Source organism: Rutidosis leptorrhynchoides, unplaced genomic scaffold (assembly GCF_046630445.1).
Source record: "Rutidosis leptorrhynchoides isolate AG116_Rl617_1_P2 unplaced genomic scaffold, CSIRO_AGI_Rlap_v1 contig270, whole genome shotgun sequence".
Lineage (NCBI taxonomy): Eukaryota > Viridiplantae > Streptophyta > Magnoliopsida > Asterales > Asteraceae > Rutidosis > Rutidosis leptorrhynchoides.
In genome coordinates, this window is record NW_027266516.1 from 50,624 (window position 1) to 73,101 (window position 22,478).

A 22,478-nucleotide genomic window follows, 5' to 3' on the forward strand; every position below is an offset into this window, starting at 1 on the left:
TGGGATTTCCATGCCTAAGCATAGATTTCTGAATCTAAGCAACAATATCTAGTCATATTTTGAAAAACATTCTTCAATTCTTTTAAAAATAAATCATATTCCTAAATTTAAGTTTTGGTAAAATCTTCATTTATTCATTTTTCCTAAGCAAATTTAATACTGCAAAATAAAGAAAATGTTTTCTGCCAAACAAATGTACCCTACGTGAGGGGAAGTGTTTTCCCAAAATTAATTTTCTAAACTTTCATCCGTTAATTCACTGAAAATGATTAGTCAATTGAAAATATTTTTCAATCAAGGAAAGATTCATATATAAAATTAAGAAAGTAAATTCTTAAATCTATTAAGTGAAAATAAAATTAAATGCTCCTTTTAAATTTTTTAATATTTTAGTTTTCTTGTATTTAAATTTAAAATTTTCTTTCTTTCTTCTCTTTCTTTTTCTTTTTTCTTTCCTTCTTTCTCCTCCACCAGTCATTGGGCTTTGGTGATTGGTTGCAAATGCGGGTCACACTCGTCATAATGAGCTCAAGCTAACCTGAGGTCGAGCTCGCCAGATCCTAGCAAGCTTGAGCCTCGCTAGTCACCCAAGGCATCCAAGTTAGCCCTCACCAAGCCTTGACACAATGCCAATGGCCTATGGCAATTGTCGCCTAGGCCTAATGACCAATGGAGGAGTATGAATAAAAGAGGAAAAAGAAGAATGAAATATTATTTGCCTGATTGAAATTATTTTCTAAATGAAATCCAAATAGCAGAAAACGTTTTCGGTCATACATCACTAAATAAAGAAAAATTAACCATCTTCTTGAAAAATGATCTCTCGAAAAGTATTTTTCGTTTTCATGAAAATTGCCCCTCAAAACGCATTCTATATAAAAGTCTTTCTTTCTTGAGTAACAGCGAGCAAAAAAATGTAACATAAATGAAGGTAGCCGTTCATATATAAAGTGCTAGTTTCTTTTAGATAGATTTAGAGAGATGAACTCAAAGCTTGATCCTTCTGCTAATGAAGGAATATTCAAAGTGCCCTCTTCCATTGAAATATCAAGTTCTCCTCCAAGGACATAAAAAAGGCTAAGGATGTGTTTAAGGAAATTCAAAAGAAGCTCTTAATATAAGGTATTCTAAAGAGAAAATATTTTACTCCAGTGAAAGCAAGAAATCAAAAGTATTGTGTACACGACATTTTGTTACTCCAGGCGCCGTCTTGGGCGTGTCCTCGAGAAGCCACAGCTTTGCTTGCTTGATGAAGGTCCAATCAGCGCCCCAGATGAAAAGCCCAGCAATTCTTAAAGGCCTTAGATATTTGACGAAGATGGTGATTATTTTTAATAAAAAGGTGCAAATTATAATATCTTAGATGCCTTTTATAAAAAGGTCATCATCTAGAAAATAACTAAATTACTTAAATCTAATAACAAAATATAGGAAAAAATATTGATAAAATGGAAAGTTATCAAAACACAAATAGAAAATTTGAAATCTAATAACAAATTAAGGAAAACGCATGAATCAAATATTATAATCAATTTGTAATCTCGAATATCACGTAATCCTCTTTGATTTGTGGGATTGTCCGCTATTATGACACTCGAATGTTTTCATAAAACATTTGCATGTTGTTCTACATTAATTTTGCCTTGCACGAGCAGATGAGAGGCTAAGCCTTGATTCCGATAACTTAACTTTAGTCAAAACTCTTCTAGATGCGGATCAAGTTTCGTTGGATGAAGAAGTACTAAGCGAGGAGTGTTCAGCTCTTGCTTATTAAGTTCTCAAATCTTCACTTGACCCGTAGCTCGAGAGATCAAAATAAAGTAACAAATTGGATCGTAAAAGTCTAACACCGTGAAGCCCTTCCTCTCCAGAAGGTTTCAACCCCTCCCCCCCTTCCCCCCAGGAGTGTTCAGCCCTTGCTTATTAAGTTCTCAAATCGGTCATTGCTCGAGATATCAACATAAAATAAGAGATTGGATCATAAAAGTCTAACACCATGAAGCCCTCCCTCTCCGCGGGGTTTCAAGCCCCCACACCCCGAATCCCTATTGGATCTATTTTGTTTTGAAGCTCACTCAATGTACTCATCTGATTGGCCTCCATGTAATAAAACGAGTTTTACCGACCAGATCCCGCTAGGGGTGTCAGGAACCGAACCGAAAATTCGGTTCTCCTTAAAAACCAATTTTTTTTATTGGTTCGGTTTTTATCGGTTAACCGAATTGAACCGAACCACAAACCAATAAAAATCAAACCATTAAAAATTCGATTCTTTTTCTGAGCCCAAATCAGCGAAAGTTGCAGGAGATGTCGTCTCTTGCTCCTCCGAACGTGGGGAAAGGAGACTAGTTGTAGAGAGCCAGTCCATTTCGGTAGAGACTCGTTTGCTCTGTTTTTCGATCGCGAAACAGAGCAATGCGAGAGAGGGAGAATGTGATATTGCTTCTGGGTCAAGCAAAGCAGAAGGGAAAAAGAAGGAAGACAGAGCTGGAAATGTCAGTGAACAGCTCGCTCAAAGGTCACTCCTCTACATCCACCGAGTTCCAAAAAGTTTCTTCACCACCAATCAACGCCAGAATCCACTGATCACCATCTCTGACTACCAGCTTTCATCGTCGCATCCCATAACTGAACACCACGAGATCAGCCATAACAAGATGGGGGAAAACAGAGCATTAGTTTGTAGAGTTACAGAGGTTCATTGAAAGATCTTTCTCATCGATTGCTCTCATTGTCATGTTTTCCTAGTCAATTCAATCACCGGAGCCGCCGTCGTCTTGATGCATTGCAGAGAGACCCACTAAAAAAAACGACATGGAAAAGAAGGGCCTGATCACAAATCCAATAGCTGAACAAAATAAGAAAAGTACTTATCGATGAAGATGGACGGACGAACTCTATCAAAGAAAAATGGAAGCTTTTTGGCTGCCGCTGCCCTCAAACGAAGATGAAAAAAAAAACTGAAAACCAAAAACTAAAAATCAAAAACCGAAAAACCGAATCGAACCAAACCGAACCGAAATTTCAGTTTAGGTCTCATTCAGTTCAGTTTGGTTCCATTTTTCAAAAAAATCGAACCGTTGATGCTCCTAGATCCCATCATCTCTTACACTTGCCAAAGCTACTCCCAAATACCAATATCATCTCACCCAAAATAGATAAACATGGTCTTTCTTAATTTCTTTGTTATTATATATGCTGCTCATTTCTACATGCACAGTGGGGCACATTTCCTTCTCGACCTCTCTGATATGTGTCCTTTTTTTTCCTAATTACAATGTCTTGAGTCTTACATTTGCTTGCCAATTTCATGTCATAGGCAACATTGCTCAGTAGTGAATAGTATGGAAAAATATCCAAAAAAATCATAATACCAAGTCAATCTTAAACTTTTTAATTTGATTAATTTAGTTCTCAATCTTTTCGCATTTTATTAATTGGGTCCATCATACCAATTTTAGATAGAAATCATTGAAATAAACGTTAGCCATCTTCTGCAATGCTAGCCATCTTCTGTGACACAGACAATGCTAACATTGGCATTTTTAAATAAAATATTTTTTAATTTTGTTTTTTCTTTTCTTTTCTTTTCTTTTCTTTTCTTTTCTTTAAATTGTTGTTTTTTCTTCTTCTTCTTCTTCTTTTTCCTCTCATTTTGGCAAGCAAAGGTCGTAGCCCTCGCCCGAGGCCTTCATGACCCTACCAGGATGAGGGCTACGACCCTTGCCAACCAAAATGAAAGGGAAAAAATAAAAAAATAATTAATTAAAATTTTAATCTTAAGAAAAAATAGTTTGCATGAATATTAGTCGTGCCATATAGAATAATTGACAGTCACATGGATTCCATTGGCAACATGTATTAAGGTTTACGATTCAATTACCCTAATTGAAATGTTTAGAATTGAATTGGTACCAATGCAAGAAATTTAGGACTTCTTTATTACTTTCCCCATGAATGGTATGATAGGTCTTTCCATTCAACTTCAACCACGAAGTCTCTAGTGGAGGTTTCTCCTTTCTTTTGCTACATTATTGTAACACATTGACACCTCGTGGAATAATTACCAAAAAACCTTTTGAATTGATTGTACAAATACCAATTCAATCTTAAACTTTTTGATTTGGTCAATTAAATCTTAAACATTTTATAGTTATTCTGATCAATTTTGATTAGAAAACATTAATGTAAACATCAACAATTCTACATGGCATGGATAGGGTTGAAGTGGACAATTTTATGTATTTAAAAATAATTATAATTTATTATGATTTTTTTGAATTTGTTCTTTTTTTCTTTTTCTTTCTCTCTTCGAGGCTGGCCTCAATATATCTAAACCAAGCCTGAACCTATTTCATGATTTATGGATGGTTTGTACCGAACCTTCACCACCACCTTCACACCCTTATTCATAAGCCAACCCCCTGAGTTTCCTCTCTAACTCGACGAGCCTAATCCATAGAGCTATCCATCTTCAAAGACAACAATTTAAGGTGAACAATTACTCAAAATGAATCTCGGATCAAGTCAAGGTATGGGTCGGATAGCCAGAACTGTAAAGCATAGAATTGAGTCGAAACAAGTTAAATTAGTCGATTTGGGTTGGACCATTTGGATATGATCCAAATTTAATATGATTCACTCAATTGACGAGCTTGCATGTGAACCCCATTGATAATACTCTTCTTTACCTAAATATAATATCGCATAATAAAATCGTGGCTCCAAATCTCTTTAATCTTACCCCATCTCATAACATCCCCACCTCATCATACATCATTTCTCTCTCCCTTCTTCTCCTTCCTTCTTTTCTCTTTCTTTTCTAGTTCTGCAGATAACTACTCGTGCAGCCTACACGGCTGATCGGCCATTTGCTACTACTCCCTTCTTAGGTTGGCTGGGTTCAAGTTGGGCCGAGGAGAAGAGCTGGACTTAGATACGAGTCTGACCTCACATCTAGGGGCGAGCCCCAATTACTATTTATTGTCTATTATTCTTTATCATGATGTCTTTCCTTAATGACTCAATTGTTTTCTTGTGTTTGGGGAACATCTGGGTGGTCGAAACCCCTTATAAATGCTTCACATTTATCCTGACAGCAGCTTTCATAGCTAAACATCGCCCTTAACTTAATCGATACCGGGTGTACGTTTTCTCCCTCGAACACCAACGTTGACCCATTAAAAACACAAAAGATTTTGAAATTGAATTAACGTAGGCTAAATTCCCCAAAAGAAGTACTTATAAGAGTTGCATTCATAATTTCGACAGTGTCGCTCATTCATTATGCTTAGATTAAGTACTGCGTTCTTGTTTTTGTTTTTGTTTTTGTTTTTTTTTTTTTTTTTTTGGGTGCTTGGTTACGTAATAGGCATGCGGGATTTCTTAGGTTGTTAACCTTGCGAACCTACCCACGCGATTCATGCGATGAGATACGAATGAACTAAAAGCGAAGAGCAACTATATTTTCACCTAAACCCGTTAACTTTTGTCAGACATATCCCACGTCAATCACTCCATAATGCTGTCGGCATCGGCTCGAATCTTGTCGAGTGAGCAAAACTAACCAGAAAGACGAGGACAAACAACTCTACATATACACGCAAGCACTTCAGCAACTAACTTGATGAGTGAACTCCTAGATTGCTAATCCTCTGCTTTCTACTCCAAGCTGGTTCTCCAACAATTTCCCTATGGCGTCCATTTTATCACGCCTCTTGTTGTCGCTGCTCGTTTTCTTCGGCACGGTCCAATCTCAGTCGATCATCAAAAGTCTACCTGGGTTCCCCGGCGATCTCCCCTTCAAGCTCGAAACCGGGTGAGTAATATGCCCATCCAACAGATAAGTCTTGCACTGCCGGTGAATGATATGGTTATTGAGCTATTAGTATATGACTATTAATGAAGGTACATTGGAGTCGGAGAATTTGACGACGTGCAGCTATTTTACTACTTCATCGAGTCGGAAAGGAGTCCAAAGGACGACCCTCTGATGCTTTGGCTCACAGGAGGCCCCGGTTGCTCTAGCCTCTCCGGCCTCATCTACGAAATCGGTATGCTGAGTCCTCCATGCATGTCTGATGATCTCTGGTCTAGCTTAAACTCTTCTTGTGTTGTAGAAAAAAGGGAAAGTAGCAGTGATGGTGGTGAAGTTCAGTTCGATGTGAAGTCGCAAGTTGAAAATTCGGTAGACACGAGGTTGAATGTTAGCTTTCCTTTAGTAAGGTACAGAGTGGATAAAAATGTGACAGCTCATCCGCTCTTTGCGATTTTTCTCTAGGGAGCGAATCCTTTTTGTAAGCTTAAATATAGCAATACCTTCAAGATAAGATAAGCACGTGGGATCAGGATCACCCTGCGCCGTCACACTCTCCCCCCTTGGGAGAGGGTGCTCGCTGTGGGCCCCATTGTGTAATATTGTACACTTTAGATATTGAGGCCTCACGTCTTTAAACGCATTACACAGATTAGAGAGATCCAAGCCTTATAAATTAGCCCCAGGACTCCCCCCTAAGCGATGTGGAACAAAAGACGCACCCCCGTGCTTGGGCCGTCACATGTGGTCATATATGATCAGAAGTTCATAAGAAAACAAAAAGATTAAACCCAAAATACTTGGATTTTGGACTGAATTTCTTGTTGTACATTGAATTAGATCAACCATATTCTGATGGACATGGAGGCATTGAGTCCTCACGTTCTAGGACTAGCAAAACAAGAAAATCAATCACAATGCGGAAAGATGAAATTATGTGTAATGTTTCATGTTTTTCTATAGCTTACTATATCCCTTTATATTATGGAAAATGAATGTGCGACAGCACTTCCTCCTAGGACAGTGAGGGTGCAGCCACAACCACATATTTTTTCAACGAAACCGGACAAACTTCCTGGCAATTTTTTTTTTTTTTTGTTACTGAAGAGAAGTAACAGTGCAATTAGGCTAGCAATTATCATGATTTAATTCCAAATAGTAATCCCAATATATAATAAGATATTTTTGGAAAGAATGAATAAGTTTTTATATCGAAAGAAAAAATAAATAAGTTAATTGTACAAGTAAAGATGGATTCAAGAGAGGCTAACGAGGGCTGTTATCTCCTAATCATTTCTTATCTAATGCAACTTTTAGTGATTGAATATTGCAACCTATGAAATTTCATATAATAGTTTCACATCCCACCCCTCTTTTCCTAGTCGGATATTCTAAATTTTTCCTATCTCGCCCATCCTAAAATTTACAAATTTTTACTTCACCTACTATGGACACTTATAAGAAGCATGTACTCTAGAGAAACCTACAAAATTCTCAAAGAACAATTAAAGTTGAAAAATATTTGAAGTTGACATTCAATTACTCTAGAGCATAACTATTTAACTGAAGTCGTTTGAACTGCCCGGGCATTTTCTTATTTTGGCCGTAAACCAATTATAAAAGAGCAAGAAACTACTTTTTTTTTAGCTTTGTCTTTCGGAATGCAAGGTCCTACATTGTTGCCAAATCAGTTGTTGTTTGGTAAGACTCCCAGAACACCCATTTACGTTCTTTTGTTCCCCAAAACAGAAATAGAACATAAATGTGTTTGGTGACTTTTTTGTTCTCTAGACAAATTATTCCTAAGAATAAATTTCAAATAGATATAAGAAAAAAAAATTATTTCTTGTTCTCGAGAACAACTCAAGAAACAAGAAATAAGCTTTTTTATTCTTTTCTTTTCTTCATTTTCTTTTATTTCTTTCTCTTATTCTCTTCTTCCTCTAGCCGGTCACTAGCCTCGACGATGGCTAGCGGCCTCACTGGAGCCTTGCTAGCCCCCAGCAAGGTCGCCCTGAGCTCGCCAACCCCCGGCGAGGCCCTTTCCCCCCAAGCCTCACTGTGGCTAGGCGAGGCTCACCTGGCCATTGCGAGATCGACGATGCCTAGCTCCTTCAAGGTCGGCGACCTCGCCAACCCTCATCTAGCCAGTCGCCAACCGACCATGGCCAAGATTAGCGACCGACTAGAGGAAGGAGAAGAAAAAGCAAAAAGAAAAGAAAAATGTAATAAATTTATTAATAAATTAAAAGAAATTTTAAGTCACAAAAATATTTGAGTTGTACCAAATGGATTTCTGTTCTTGGAATAGAAATTTTGTATAATTACTAAACGTCTTAAAATGCTTAGAAACTGTTTCCATGAACAGAAATAGAAAAAAGTGTTTTTGAAAAAAAACATTATTCTCAAAAACAGAAACGTTACCGTACACACCGAATTAGTGCTTGATGGATTATCCAAGTCAGCTCCTTTTCTTTTCAAGTAGCCAATTTCCTTGTTGCAAAGTAGGTATTCAGTGAAGCACCGTCGTTAGCTGGAGCGAGGGTGTCCGTTAGCTTAGCAATGCTCCACCATTACCATGAAGAATGTCTTTTGTTCTTAGGTCCCTTAAATTTCAACTACAAGAACTCGAGTGGGAACAGGCCAACCTTCCTGCTGAATCCATATTCATGGATCAAGGTACGAGACGTTGAGCGATGTCTATGCATGCTTCGCTTGACCACGGTCGGTTCGCACACAGAGCTTCATCTATCACCTAAATTTTTCAGGTCGCAAACATAATCTTTCTGGACCAACCTGTCGGCGCTGGATTCTCCTACTCAACTACTCAAGAAGGTTATTACTCTGGCGACTTGAGATCAGCTGCCGAAACATATCAGTTCCTGCGTAAGGTTAGATGAAACACCAATCTTCCTTTCCCAAGTGACAGATTCATTCACTTTGGATCGAGCTTTTTGAATCTCTCGAGCTGGCCCAAAAAGAATTCATGATGCTCTTCTTTGGGCTTGTTACTTCATTTGGCTAACCAGATGGGCCTCTTGGAGGGGGCCCTCACCTAACTTGGTGAATTCTTGTTCATTAAATTCCGTTCCATCAATCGACTGTGCTTCAGCCAAGCGCATAGTCGTGCCATCAGTTTCTTTTTAACATCATTTTCCGATGATCGACACAGTGGCTTGTGGGTCATCCCCAGTTTATGTCCAACCCGCTTTACATAGGCGGCGACTCTTATTCAGGCATGACGCTCCCCATCGTCGTCACGGAAATCGTTAATGGTAATTTGAGCTCATGAAATATTGTCTTTCTAGTTTAGTTAAAAGGAATCGATTGATCTTCAAGAGGTAAAAATGAATATCGGTTTCATCAGAATCTTGTAAAAATGAATATCGGTTTCATCAGAATCTTACCCTTGTTTCCTAAATGATGTGATGTCTCAAATTTTTCTAGGCAATGAAGTTGGACATCTTCCGCCACTGAACATCAAGGTCTACATGCATTTACTAATATAAAACATGTTAAACTCAAAAGTTTCATAATTGTCAAATGACATTTTTGTTTCACGAATCCAGGGATACCTACTTGGCAATCCCTTGACAGATGTTCTTTACGACTTGAATTCTAGGGTTGTATTCGCGCATCGAAAAGCGCTCATATCAAACGAAATCTATGAGGTGAATTCCACTTGAGTTTTTATTTGATTTTCCATCCAATGTCTTTTGTTGGTTCCGCTTTACTTGCAATGGCTGATGAAGAAGCATTTGAATACCAAATGAAATTCAAGTCGGCCAAGAACAACTGTAAGGGTGAATACATGCGTGTCGATCCGGAAAACGTGGACTGTGGAGTTGATCTTCAATCTGTTGTCAAGGTAAATATGATTGCATTGGCGCATCTATGTAAGAGTACCCATTTACACGATCATTAGCGATTTGTCAATTCATTCTCCTATTTGACAGTGTATTGAGAAGATATTCAATGCCCATATATTGGAACCAAAGTGCGGTACACTGAATCCAACACCGAATTTCCTGAAATGGGATCGACGAATTCTCGGGGATGGCGGCTCAGAGATCAACCCCTTAGCACTGCTCGAATCTCCCGGACCGTGGTGCCGAGTAAATGCATTGGCCCTCTTTTAGATTGTATTTAGAAGCATTAACGACTGTTTCAAGTGAAGCAAATTTCGCTGTGCAGAACTATGACTACCTGTATTGCTACGTATGGGCTAACGACAAGACTGTTCAAAAGGCGCTCCACATTCGAGAGGTATTGCATTGTTGAGTGCTGGAATTAATATGTGTTGCCAATCCGATTGTTTCTTGGTCATCTTGCTCACTCCTGTTCGCACGACCAGGGGACTAAAACAGAGTGGATAAGGTGCAACGAGAGCTCATCTTACGCTCATGATGTCATTAAATCCACCGATTATCATCAAAATCTCACCGAGAAAAAACTCCGAGCCCTTATCTACAGGTACAGGAATGAGGAAAGCATGACAATGCGATTCATGACATAAGATATCGAAATAATGTGATGTAAGCCGGATTAGTTATGGTCTGTGATGTTGCAGCGGAGATCACGACATGGTTGTTCCATATATCGGCACAATGGCATGGATCGAAACTTTAAATCTCTCTCTCTCCACTGATTGGGAGGCCTGGTTCGTGGATGGTCAAGTCGCCGGGTTAGTATGTCTGCAAACACATGTATATGCACGATTTTCTGCTGTTCTTGACCAAACCTCACCTGAAATTTGCTTTTCTTATTCTGACTTGCAGGTACACCCAGCAATATGAGCATGACAACTATGAGTTGACATATGCAACCGTCAAGGTACAAAATCATTCCCAATTGAATATTTGGTAAAGATATTGTAGAGGTTTAATTCATTGAACGATGTTGGATGTGGTGGACTATATCGATCGCGTTGCAGAAAACTCTCTCATGTTCCAAGTGTTTCTGTACAGGGCGCCGGTCATACAGCTCCAGAATACAAGCCCAAGGAGACTCTAGCCATGATGTACAGATGGTTCGCTCATTACCCTCTCTAGCTCTCATCCACTCATGCTGAAGCTCCCAAAATGAGACTAATAAGCTGCAATATATGTAAGGAGGGTTCTGCTGGATGTCACTCAATCGCATCAGTTCTTCAAATGAACTGTGTGACCGTAACATCGTGGGAGAAATCAAAAAAACATGTTCGATTTCTCGCATCAGTTCAGGTTGAGATATTTCTAGGGCCAGTCATGAATGAGAATGGAGCACGTTTATGACATGAACAAGCAATGAGCATCCCTATCGAATTGTCGGGCCTGTCCACGACCTAAACTTCACGGGTCAAGACGCCACCAATATTTCAAACCCCTCGCTAATATCAGGATGTGTACGCAGGTGCATCGACTGCCGACGTCATCTTTTCTGTACATCGCAAATGAATATGATTGTCATTCATCTCTACTCGATGGAACACTTTTCCATAGCCGGCGACTCATATTCCGGCAAGATCGTACCGCAAGTCACTCTTCTAGCATCAAAAGCTAAGATTATAATTGAGTCTTGTCCTCGACCTTATGAATGCGCCACAACCTGAGAGTTTTCCGATTTCTTCGTTCTGAAGTACAAAATTCTTCCCAAGTTTTACTTAGCTTTTTCTGTTCTTGCCCATTTCGACGATGTTTCAGGGATTATAGCTGGAGAAAAGCCAACCCTGTATCTCCAAGTACACCTCACCACGACTCGTTATCGCTTACGTATCAAGCGTAACTCCATGAAAAAAATGGAATTAACACACTTTCGTTGCTGTTAAAATGAAATCAGGGGTACATGCTGGGCAATCCAGTGACAGATTTGGACTCGGATCAGAACTCGAGGGTCGAATATCAGTACCGGGTATCATTTTTATCGACCGAACTTTACGAAGTACGAACAGCTCGCTCACTTCCTATTGCTTCTCTCGGTCTAGTTTTGAATTTCCAATGACCGATCATGTGGTTTTCCTCTCTTTCTCCATCAATCAGCCATAGAGAATTGCAAGGGGAACTACATCGACCCAGACCCAGAAAACTCTGCATGCGTGGAGAATGTTCAACAAATCGCACAGGTCCTTTACACCATGGATTGTTCATTCTTTCCTTTGTTCAATTTGAGTGGCTATTTCCAAAGAGCTGTGCATGAGTTTCGATGAATCTTCTCTTGTCGCTGCAGTGCACGTTGAAGATATGCGATGCGGCGATATTGGAACCCAAGTGCAGCTACGCGAAACAGATTGCTATCTAATTTTGAGTGAAAACTCATTTAAGCTCTTTTGAGCCATTTTTCAAACATAATGCATTTCCCCGGCACATTGAATTTATTGCATCTATTTCCCTTTTGCATGCACATATGTGCATTGTGTGTGCTCGGGATTTATAAAATAATGTGTATGCTAACTTCTTCTTAATTTATTTGGACAGATACTCTATACTATATTCGGAGAATAAAAAACACGTTTGATATTTACAACGAAAAGGTAGGACCAAATCCCTTCCATTATATCTTATTTTTTATCCATATACAATCATGTATGTCTCAAAAAAATGATTATTTAAAATTGCAATGATCCTTTTTCTTTTTTATTTATCTCATTGTGCCGTGGTGCAGGGAGGGGGGCACACAGCTTCGGAGTACAAACCCAAGGAATGTCTTGCAGTGGTTGATAGATAGTTCTCTTATTACCCTCTCTAGGCTCGTTTCGGTTGGCGTTTTGGGTTGATACTCGAAGCAAATTCAGTTTTGTCACCAATAATAATGTGGCCGTCTCCAGTCGGACCATCCTTCTTTGTGGGAGGAGCTTTGGCTGTGGTGGGGGAGTCATCATGATAAAAATGAGGGCAAAAAATATTCTTGCAGTTGAAAAAGCCATTTCCAGCTGAAAAAGTAATTTAGTAAAAGAATTACATATCCGGACTCATATTTCACCCGTTATCGATCGAAAAAAACTTATTGGCTTGTCGGTTTGGGATTAAGCAAAAGTAGCAGTTTTTTGTTCTACCGTCGAAATTGAAAATACTATCTAAAATTTGAAGAAATTTTGAAATATATATATGTGAAACTATGTATCAAAATTAGCATATTTCGAAAATTTCATGCATTTCGGATTAAAGAAAAGTTAAAGTGATTGCATAGGGCGATTTCGATTAAGCGAAAAGTTAAAAAGCAAATAAGGAGAATTATCCAATTAGTCTTAAACTAATTGTGCAGATGTCAATCGGTCCTAAACTTTTCAATTTTATCAATTCAATTATAAACTTTCACATGAGATTTTGATGTAGTCCTTCTAGTCAACAATTTCCGACAAAAATTAATTATAATAACTAAATTAAAATTTCAGGCAAAGGTTTATGGCTAAACTAGTGAAATTTAAAAAATATATATAAAAATGAATTGACATGCATATAATAGACTTAAAATTGATTGGATAATTTGTCCAGAGTAAAAGTAAATGCATACATGCCTGACTAAAAAATTTGAACATAACTTGTGGGCATTTCTTAATTGAGATTTCATTTATTCGATAAATTGTTGGATTTTTCCTTTTCAAAACTCTATACATGCGTAAACAACTTATTATATAACCACGGATAGAATAAAAGAACAACAGAAGTCTCAAATATTGGGTAAGTGGTCCAATGTTTCGTCTAGTTATAGACAGGAAATCCTATACCTACTCAAACTAAACTTGAGGCAACATACTATATAGGTTGAGTTCTATTTGATGCAAAGAAATTCTAGAATAATTATAGGACTCTTTTAACTTAATGTCCTTTCGCTCACATGTCACTAAATTACTGAGTATATAACCCAATTGTCGTAGAGAAAAATAAATTAGAATAAGTGCATAATAATATTTAAAATTTATCGTGAAAATGTAATTGAGTCCTAAGACTTCTAAAAAGTATAATCAAATTCTAAACTTATGAAATTGATGCAATCAAATTCCTTGTTAACTCCATCTAATTTGACTAACAAAAAACACTGCTTAGCTTTTTTCATTACTTTCTTAAGACACGTGGCACACATGTAGAGTGCACTAAGTGCCACAAAAAAAAATATAATTTTTATTGAAAAGAAGATAAAGAGTTCAGTGAATTGGAAATTGAACAGGGGACCGACGACGAAGCCAAAGCCGTCGAAGGTGCGAGAACGAGAGTTTTGGAGCTTGTAGATTGGAAATTTGATGGGAGCGGCGAAATTGAACAGAGAGCGGACGAAGAAGGCTCTCCCCGCTCTTTTGAACATAATTATAAAAAGAAAAGGGCAGATCAATTTTTTCCGTTAGCTAATTGGGACAAAGCTAATTGAGGGACTTGATTGCATAAATTTGATAACTTTTAGGATTTGATTGTATTTTGCAAGAGTTTAAAACTCGATTATATATTCAAGACAAGTTTTAGGACTCCTAATATATTTATCTCGAAAAAAATTTAGCACCTAAAGTTGCCGTGATCAAATGTTTTCCTTATAGTATATTCTTCTTCCCAGAGTTTTGACTGTTGGTTGAGGGAGTCTTCAATAGAAATAATAACCATGCTCGGAATATTTAGTGAAAAAGTCATTGAGGATTTCCCATCCTTGTAAACCGATTGAATTTCCTCGAATTTATTTATTTTTTTCTACTAGAGTAAACGTGACTAATGTCAACACATTAATAAATACACAAAATATATCAAGATTGAATTGGCATACACTAAATTTCTCTTGACAAATACATCCACAATCACATTATCATTGAGTGACTAATTTGGATTTATTTCGAGTACCAAACCAAAGGCCAGTGGAAATGAGCTAGAGAGGGTAGTAAGAGAACCATCTGTCCACCATTGCAAGACATTGTTTGGGTTTATACTCCGGAGCTGTGTGTCCCGCTCCCTGCACCATCCGAAAAGGGGAGGAACAAGAAGAAAACTATTATTACGATTTTAGATAATAATTTTCGAGATGTCTATGATTGGAAAAAAGGAGAAAAGAAAACACAAAGGGGAGTTTGGTCTTACCTTAATCGTTGTGAACGTCATATCATACTTGCTATTTTTCAAATACAATATAGAATATCTGTCCACACAAATTTGAAAGAAGTTAACACATATAACATTTTTCAACTCCTCAAGCACACACAATGCAGGTACATGCATGCAAAAGGGAAATTAGATACCAGATACTCAATGTGAAGGAAGATATGCAAAAATGTTCACGGAATAAATTCAAAAAAATGGTGCAAAAGAACCTAAAAATACTTTGTAACTTAAAATAAAATAAGAAAATTCAAAATGAGGACTCTAGTAATAAATGAGATGATATATGTAAGGTCATTTTTTTTCTAACTCATATTGACCAATTAGCTATCTGAGGCTTTTGAGCAACAAAATGGGCATGACTTCTTTATTACGTTAGACTGCTCTAGTACATCGCGCTTTCTATGGTTGATGACTAAATTAACTGATAAATCCAGCTTTTGGACAAAGCCCGTTGACATGGGTCCATTGAAGCAATGAACCGGGGAATAGACCGGTTCTCAAACCAAAGGACCGGTCCGGTCCGGAAGAAGAGCAAGAGGGAGAATCCGGAAAGTGGGGGAAAGACAAGTCCGGGCCCATTGTTTCGGATTCTAACAGCCACGCCTCCAAGTGTTCGGCGAAGAGAGGTGAAACGTGGGCAGCAAACCAGCAGATATACCCACCCTCTCGAAAATGTCATATTTCCAAAAATTGGCGAACCCCAAGGGTGTCAAAGTCAACATATCTGTCAGTTTCAATTCTCTAAAGCAAAAGATAAGTTAAAACCTCAATGAAACAATTGGTCATTGTGTTTTGTCCATCAGCAATGTGTAACCAATAAATGAACTATTTTAAAATTAGAGTGAGTCTATATAAGTTTAAAAGTCTAATTACAATTTGGTACAAACCTTTTCAGTTTGAGTATGGTCCTCAACACAGACGAGAGATGGCATTTAATAAGCAAAATTCATCAACAATATCATTTTTGGTATATAGCTAGATTGAAATGCACCTTGTTCACAATGGTATAAATATATTAGTCATAGAGTGAAGTACAAAAGCTGGACATTCACGAGAAGATGATGATCAACTAAACGAAATTCTATAAGAAAAGAATTATATAGTGATCTTAATGGACTAGGATGAAATTATTACCCGGCTATTTGACCTTCGACGAACCAAGGCGACCACGAACCTTTTAAAGATAAATTGAGTGATCTTATCCAATCCAATGTAGACAAGTACGGGATAGAAATGTCATGATCACCACTACAACAAGAGTAATTTTTGTAAACACAAGTAAGAATCGCCGATTTAAGTAAAAAGAAAGAAGAAATTCAACCAAGATGAGAAACTTATTCAAATTAGCCATCGTAATACCTGTAAACAAGGGCACGGAGGGTTTTCTCAGAAAGGTATTCATGATAAACTACAGCATCAAGAACGTCCTTTGTGTAAGATAGAGTGAAGTTGCATCTATTCCACTCTTGCTTCGTGCCCTGGATGTCATTATCAACTGAAAATTGTAAATATATAGACGTCGGCGATGCCCGCGAAGAGAATAATTCTTCATTACCTCTCGTACGCCGAGGGCTTCTCGGACTTTCTCATCATTGGCCCAAATGTAAGAGTATATATAGTCAGCGGACTGTTAGAGGGAGAAATTTAAGTAAGTGAAATAGCACATTAGCTCATTATCAAAAAAATCCAGATGTTCAAATAGATAGATGATACGCTTTTAGATACTATATTCACAGAATCTAGTGGGAGTTAATTTAGGATGTACCCGACACCATGGCCTGGACTGTTGAGGCACCGAAACGATGTTGACGGTATCCTCTTTGAGTATGCTTCTGCTCCACTTTAGCCTCGTGTAGTTAGGAGATATGACATTGCATGATGGTTCCAGTATTTGCGGCAAATATAGCTTCTCGAGGCACTAGAAGATATCACAACGAGACACGTCTTGTTCACTCGTCGCATGCGTGTATATATTGCGGCAAATAATACAAGAGAGGTGGATGGTTACAACAATAACACTTACTAGTGACACCATTTCAAGGTCGGTTAGACAGGCTCCGTTGGTGGGATCTACATTCTGAAAATCTCCATTGCAATCTATTTTCGTCATCTTGAAAACACGAATTCAAAAGTAAAATTATGAAAATGTCTATTCATATGTAATCTTCATTACTAATGTATTATATTCTTTGATGATATGGAGATCTTATCAGAGTTAAGTTATGCTGTAAGTTTACCTCGTAAAGTTCATCGGATACGAGAGCCATCTTGTTAGCATATGGAATTCTAAAACCCACATCCTTCTTTTCACAGGTCACCGGATTGCCCATCGTATAACCCTGCTCATATAACCAGAACAATAATGCTTTCCTTAACATATATGGCTTAGTATCAATAGATATGAAGTGGAAATTTTGAGTATTACAAGACATCAGAATAGCACACACGAGCATTACGTACCACGAGATTCATTTGCGGCTGGCGTCCAGCTTCAATTCCTATACAAAAAAGCAAAAGGATTATATGTATTTAACGAAGAGAAAATGAATTCTTGAGAGCCAGAGTGACACAGAATATGGGGGTAAACTTCAATTACGCACCATCCTGTATATTTTTAACAGTGATGGGGATAACGACACCGGAATAAGAATCACCAGTGATGTAAAGCGGATTTGCGAGGAAGCTGTGGTGAGACACAAGCCACTGCATCAGAAAAGAAAAGTATATGACAAAAGTCAGGGAGAATTACCAAAAAAGTCATAAACCTATTGCAATTGTGCCAATTCGGTCCTAAACTTTTTTTTTTAGTCAATTTAGTCCTAAACATTTTATAATTGTACCAATTTTAGTCTGTCCAGCCAAAATTGGCCAGCCGGCACTGACGTGGACACTGACCATCCAGCGAAAGCTGACATGGCAAATTTTTTTTTTCGAATTTTTAAATATTTTTTTGAAAATTTTAATTCTTTTTTTTTTCCTTTCAGCTTCTCCTTCCTCTGGCCAGCGACGGCCAGAGGCGAGGGCCGGCGAGGCTGACCTCACCGGCCAATGGCGAGGCCAGCCTCGCCCATGGATGGCGAGGTCGACTGTTGCCTTGGCTAGGCGAGGCCGACCCTCACCTTGGATCTGGCGAGGCTCGGCCCCACCCAGCCATGGTGAGGGTCGATCTCGCCAGTGCCGGCGAGCTCGGCCCTCACCATGGCTGGGCGAGGCCAAGCCTCGCCAAATCTGGCAGGGCCTCGCCCAGCGACAGCAAGGCCGGCCTCGCTAGCGACTTTCGTGAGCACGGCCAGCACCCTGTTCGCTGCCCCATTGTCGGAGCTTGCCGAGGACCCGAGGGTTTTTCTGCTCGTTTTGCAGAGGGGGGATTGTAGAAGACGACGACCCAACTCGGCTTCCGCAGCAACGAACCGCGGAAGCCGGAGCCGCCGGAAACGCGAAGCAGCGGGCGGGACCGTCGTCTTGGCTAGGCGAGGCTGACCCTCGCCTTGGATCTGGCGAGGCTCGGCCCTGCCCAGCGATCCAAGGCAAGGGTCGGCCTCACAATAGGTTTGTGCTGCGGAGGAAGTGTCACTATTGTTGTATGCCCAACTCGGCTTCCGCAGCAATGAACCTCAGAAGCCGGAGCCGCCGGAAACGTGGAGCAGCGGGCGGGACTGTCGCCTTGGTTGGGCAAGGCCGACCCTCACCTTGAATCTGGTGAGGCTCGGCCCTGCCCAGCGATCCAAGGCGAGGGTCGGCCTCACAACTGGTGTCCACGTTAGCGCCAGCCGGCCAATTTTGATCGGATAGACTAAACTAGCACAATTATAAAAGGTTTAGGACTAAATTGGCTAAAAAAAAAAATTATGACTGAATTGGTACAATTGCAATAGGTTTAGGAACTGTATTAGTCCATGTAATTAGGTAGAACGATTATTTTGAGGTGACATGATGCTAGTATCAATTCACACGGTTACCTTTCTTAAGAACTCATACGTTTGTGCTGCGGAGGAAGTGTCACTAATGTTGTATGCCGTCGATGTCGTTGCATATGAAAATCCCGTGCCCACAGGTGCATCCAAAAATATTATGTTGGCTACCTGTCGTATCAATATGTGACCACTTCTAGTCTTGATAAGTTGAATGATAATAATGCTAGCCGGAGAAAAAGGCAATTCACCTTTGTCCAGGAGTAAGGATTATACTTCAATATCGGTTTAGTTCCGCTGGAACTTGAAAAATCAAACTGCATCGGACCTGTGCGAAAAGTTGCAGACGTCAAGATCGTGGGTGATTAAAACCATTTAATAGATTTTCTTTTGACCGGCATATGGATATTTAGTTGATATGAAATGACCATTGTGTATATATCATATCATGAAAAGTGGCTACTACCTCATTTAGATCTTATCAGAATTTCGTCGGCAGTTTGATCTAAATAAAACGTGTGGCACGGCACTCATGGAAAAGGAAAAGGAGTCACAAAAAAACAAAGAAGTGGTGGGAGATCAATGATTGACCACCTTAATTATTTCTACATATGATAATGCAGCTTGATCAAGCAGCGTTTGTAGAAAGAGAGAGGGAAAAGAAGGCTACCAAAAGCCGATAAAAAGTAACACGAGGAAGACGAAAAACAGAAGAAGATGACAATGATGACGACGACGACGACGACAGTGGCGATGAGTTAAGGAGTTAATGAGGGAGATGAGGCTGGACAAAGAGGAGCAACCGGGACCGCCGGTGAGCCAAAGCAACAAAGGGTCGTCCTTGGGGCTCCTCTCGGACTCGATGAAGTAGTAGAATAGCTGCACTTCCTCCAGCTCTCCTACCCCTACGTATCTGCACCATTTTTGTTTGCACCACCATTCAAACAAACGTTAAGAAGGCAAATTTCAAAAACGTACATTGCTCTCGAACATAAAGAAAAGAAATGACGAATTGAGTCTTTTGCTACTTTGTAGTTGCTCATAAACACATAATGCGACCTGACCCGGTTTCAAGTTTGAAGGGAAGCTTTCCAGGGAAGCCCGGGAGGCTCTCGACGATGGCCGATTGTGATGGTCCGACATTGGAGATTAAGAGCAGCAACGGAAGTAGGAGGTGCAACATTCTTGGCTCGGATAACCAAGAAAAATGGTGAGGAAAGAGAACTAGGCAGATTTTCTATAAGGTCCCCATTTCTTCCGCGTGGATTTCGTGTGGTTATATAAGGCTTTTACCGGCTTTCTAAACAGTCCATCCACTGGTCATAAAAGCACGCGCACCTAAAACCTTTCTGAGCAACAGCGTGTAGGCGATTGGGACGCATACCTATTCCTTCGATCGAATTGATTCAAGACTTTTGTAAGAGAGGGACTGAATCGGATTCGAACTCTTGCGAAGGAGAAAATTCTACCGGGGGTAGGTTTGGTCAACGATACGTGGATCACGTGCGTCTGTTGACGCAATATTCATTCATGGGTCTAGATCTTGTGTCGATATGTAGAAATATAAGGCTACGTTTAGTGATCATGATAAAATTCAGAATATGATAAAATTTATCATATCTTACATTTAGTGTCTACTCAAGATAAGATAAAGTCGGTTATAAATTGATATAGGCCGAATAAAATTATCCCATGAAGGAAATGGAACAAAGATGGATAAGATTTATAATATCCACAATTGAAAAATAATTTTTCTCAAATTACAAACTTCTTAAATTAATAACTTTAAAATTATATTTCAAAATAAATAATATTTTAATTCTAATATAAGAAATTCATAATTAAAAAATAAAAATTTATTTTTTCAATTTAATCTTGTTTATCTATATATTCGAATTTAATTTGATTTTATAATATAAATTCAAATATACAAATATATTATTACATATTTTAGGTATATTAGTACAACTTTCTATTCAATTAAATTTTATTAGAGAATGATAGAAGGGGAAGAAAGAAATTTAAAAAAAAAAAGATTTTGAGGAATATAAATAAAAAGCAAATAAAAATAAAATAGATAAGAATGTCGTGAAAAATTTCTATCATTTCCATTTGTAAAAGGTATGATTCATTGATATTATATGCCGTTTATACTAAACGATATATATGACATAATGTGAATATATTCGATTTTGTTACTACACCCACCAAACAATGGATAGGAGATAGCAAAATCCTATGGATTTCCACATCATATCCTATATAGTCCTATCCTATTTAAATATTCAAACCACCAAATGTAAAATGTTTGGATGATGATTGAGAGAAGGGCAAGTATCACATTTTTAACCCACGTGACTGAAAATTAATTGTGGAAAGCATTGAAAATCAGTGGCCCAAACAAGAGAGAATTTAAAAAAAAAAAATCCCCATTTTTCACCCATTTTGTCTTATCCATTATTGACTTGAGTAACATTATATATTTATGAAGTGCTAGTTTCTTTTTAGATAGACTTAGAGAGATGAATTCAAAACCTGATCCTTCTGCTAATGAAGGAAAATTTAAGGTGACCTCTTCCATTGAAATATCAAGTCCTCCTCCAAGGACATTAAAAAGGCTGAGGATGTGTTCGAGGAAATTCAAAAGAGGATCCTAGTTTAAGGTGTTCTAAAAGAGAAAATGTTTTACTCCAGTGAAAGAGAGCAATTAAAAGTATTGTGTACATGACATTTTGTTACTCCCGGCGCCGTCTCGTGCGTGTGTTGCGAGTCCTCGAGGAAGCTGTTTGACGGCTGTGCTCGCTCGGTGAAAGTCTGGTCAGCGCTTCAGGTGAAAAGCCTAGCAGTTCTTGAAGGCCTTAGGTTGCCTTGCATGAGCAGATGAGGGTCTATGCCTTGAGTCAGACAACTTAATTTTAGTCAAAACTCTTTTGGATCGTAAAAATCTTACGCTGTAAAGCCCTCTCTGTGCGAGGGGTTTCAAGCACCCCCACACCCCCCCCCCCCCCCCAAAAAAAAAATCCCTTTTGGATCTATAATGTTTTGAAGTTCAATTGATATACTCATTAGATTTGTCATTATGAAATGAAACGAGTTTGCCAACAAGATCTCCCCATCTGTTGCCAAAGCGATTTTGAGATCCCAACATCATCTCACCTAAAATAGATAAACATGATCTTTTCGAATTCCTTCATCAGTTTATTTCCACATACACAGTTGGGAACGTTTCCATCTCGACCTCTTTAATGTGTGTCCTTTTTTTCCTAATTACAATTTCTTAAAGCTGACTTTCGCATGCCAATTTTATGTGTACATAGGCAACATTGCTCGAGCAGTGAATAGTAGGAGAAAGTACTCAAAAAATCCTAAACATTTTGTATTGATCTTACTCCAGTTTTAAATCTTTCAATTGAATCAATTCAAAACTAAAAATTTTTAAGGGAAATTTTCAAAAAGTCCCAAACTTATTGCACTTTTATCAATTCGGTCTTAAACTTTTAATTGTATCAATTGAGTCCTAAATCTTTTCAAAATTTGTCAATTGACTCTATCCAACCAATTTTAATTGGAAATCATTAATGTGAGCACTGATCATCCTACATGACACAATCAATGCTAATTTGGATAATTTTTTAATATTTTTTTGGAAATTTTTTTATTTCTTTTTCCTTTTATTCTTTTTATTTTCTATCTTTATTT

The 22,478-nt window shown here is 38.5% G+C and overlaps 2 protein-coding genes across 2 annotated transcripts; one reads left to right on the forward strand and one right to left on the reverse strand.

Moving 5' to 3' along the window:
• The first annotated feature begins 5,693 nt into the window (after window positions 1-5,693).
• Window positions 5,694-10,866, forward strand: LOC139882441 (serine carboxypeptidase-like 7). Its single transcript, XM_071866759.1, has 14 exons — window positions 5,694-5,818; window positions 5,908-6,053; window positions 8,418-8,494; window positions 8,584-8,706; window positions 8,988-9,090; window positions 9,263-9,300; window positions 9,385-9,486; window positions 9,597-9,683; window positions 9,772-9,930; window positions 10,010-10,081; window positions 10,170-10,288; window positions 10,386-10,499; window positions 10,594-10,648; window positions 10,783-10,866. Exons 1-14 carry the CDS (start codon window positions 5,694-5,696, stop codon window positions 10,864-10,866), a joined length of 1,404 nt encoding a protein of 467 aa, XP_071722860.1.
• Window positions 10,867-14,638: 3,772 nt separating this feature from the next.
• LOC139882442 (serine carboxypeptidase-like 18) lies at window positions 14,639-19,962 on the reverse strand. Its single transcript, XM_071866760.1, has 14 exons — window positions 19,844-19,962; window positions 19,558-19,692; window positions 19,031-19,118; window positions 18,828-18,950; window positions 17,469-17,571; window positions 17,329-17,366; window positions 17,106-17,207; window positions 16,892-16,978; window positions 16,634-16,786; window positions 16,424-16,495; window positions 16,228-16,346; window positions 16,003-16,116; window positions 14,848-14,905; window positions 14,639-14,722 (listed from the first exon to the last, which is right to left on the reverse strand). The coding sequence occupies exons 1-14, from the start codon at window positions 19,960-19,962 to the stop codon at window positions 14,639-14,641; spliced, it is 1,395 nt and encodes a 464-aa protein (XP_071722861.1).
• Window positions 19,963-22,478: the final 2,516 nt, after the last annotated feature.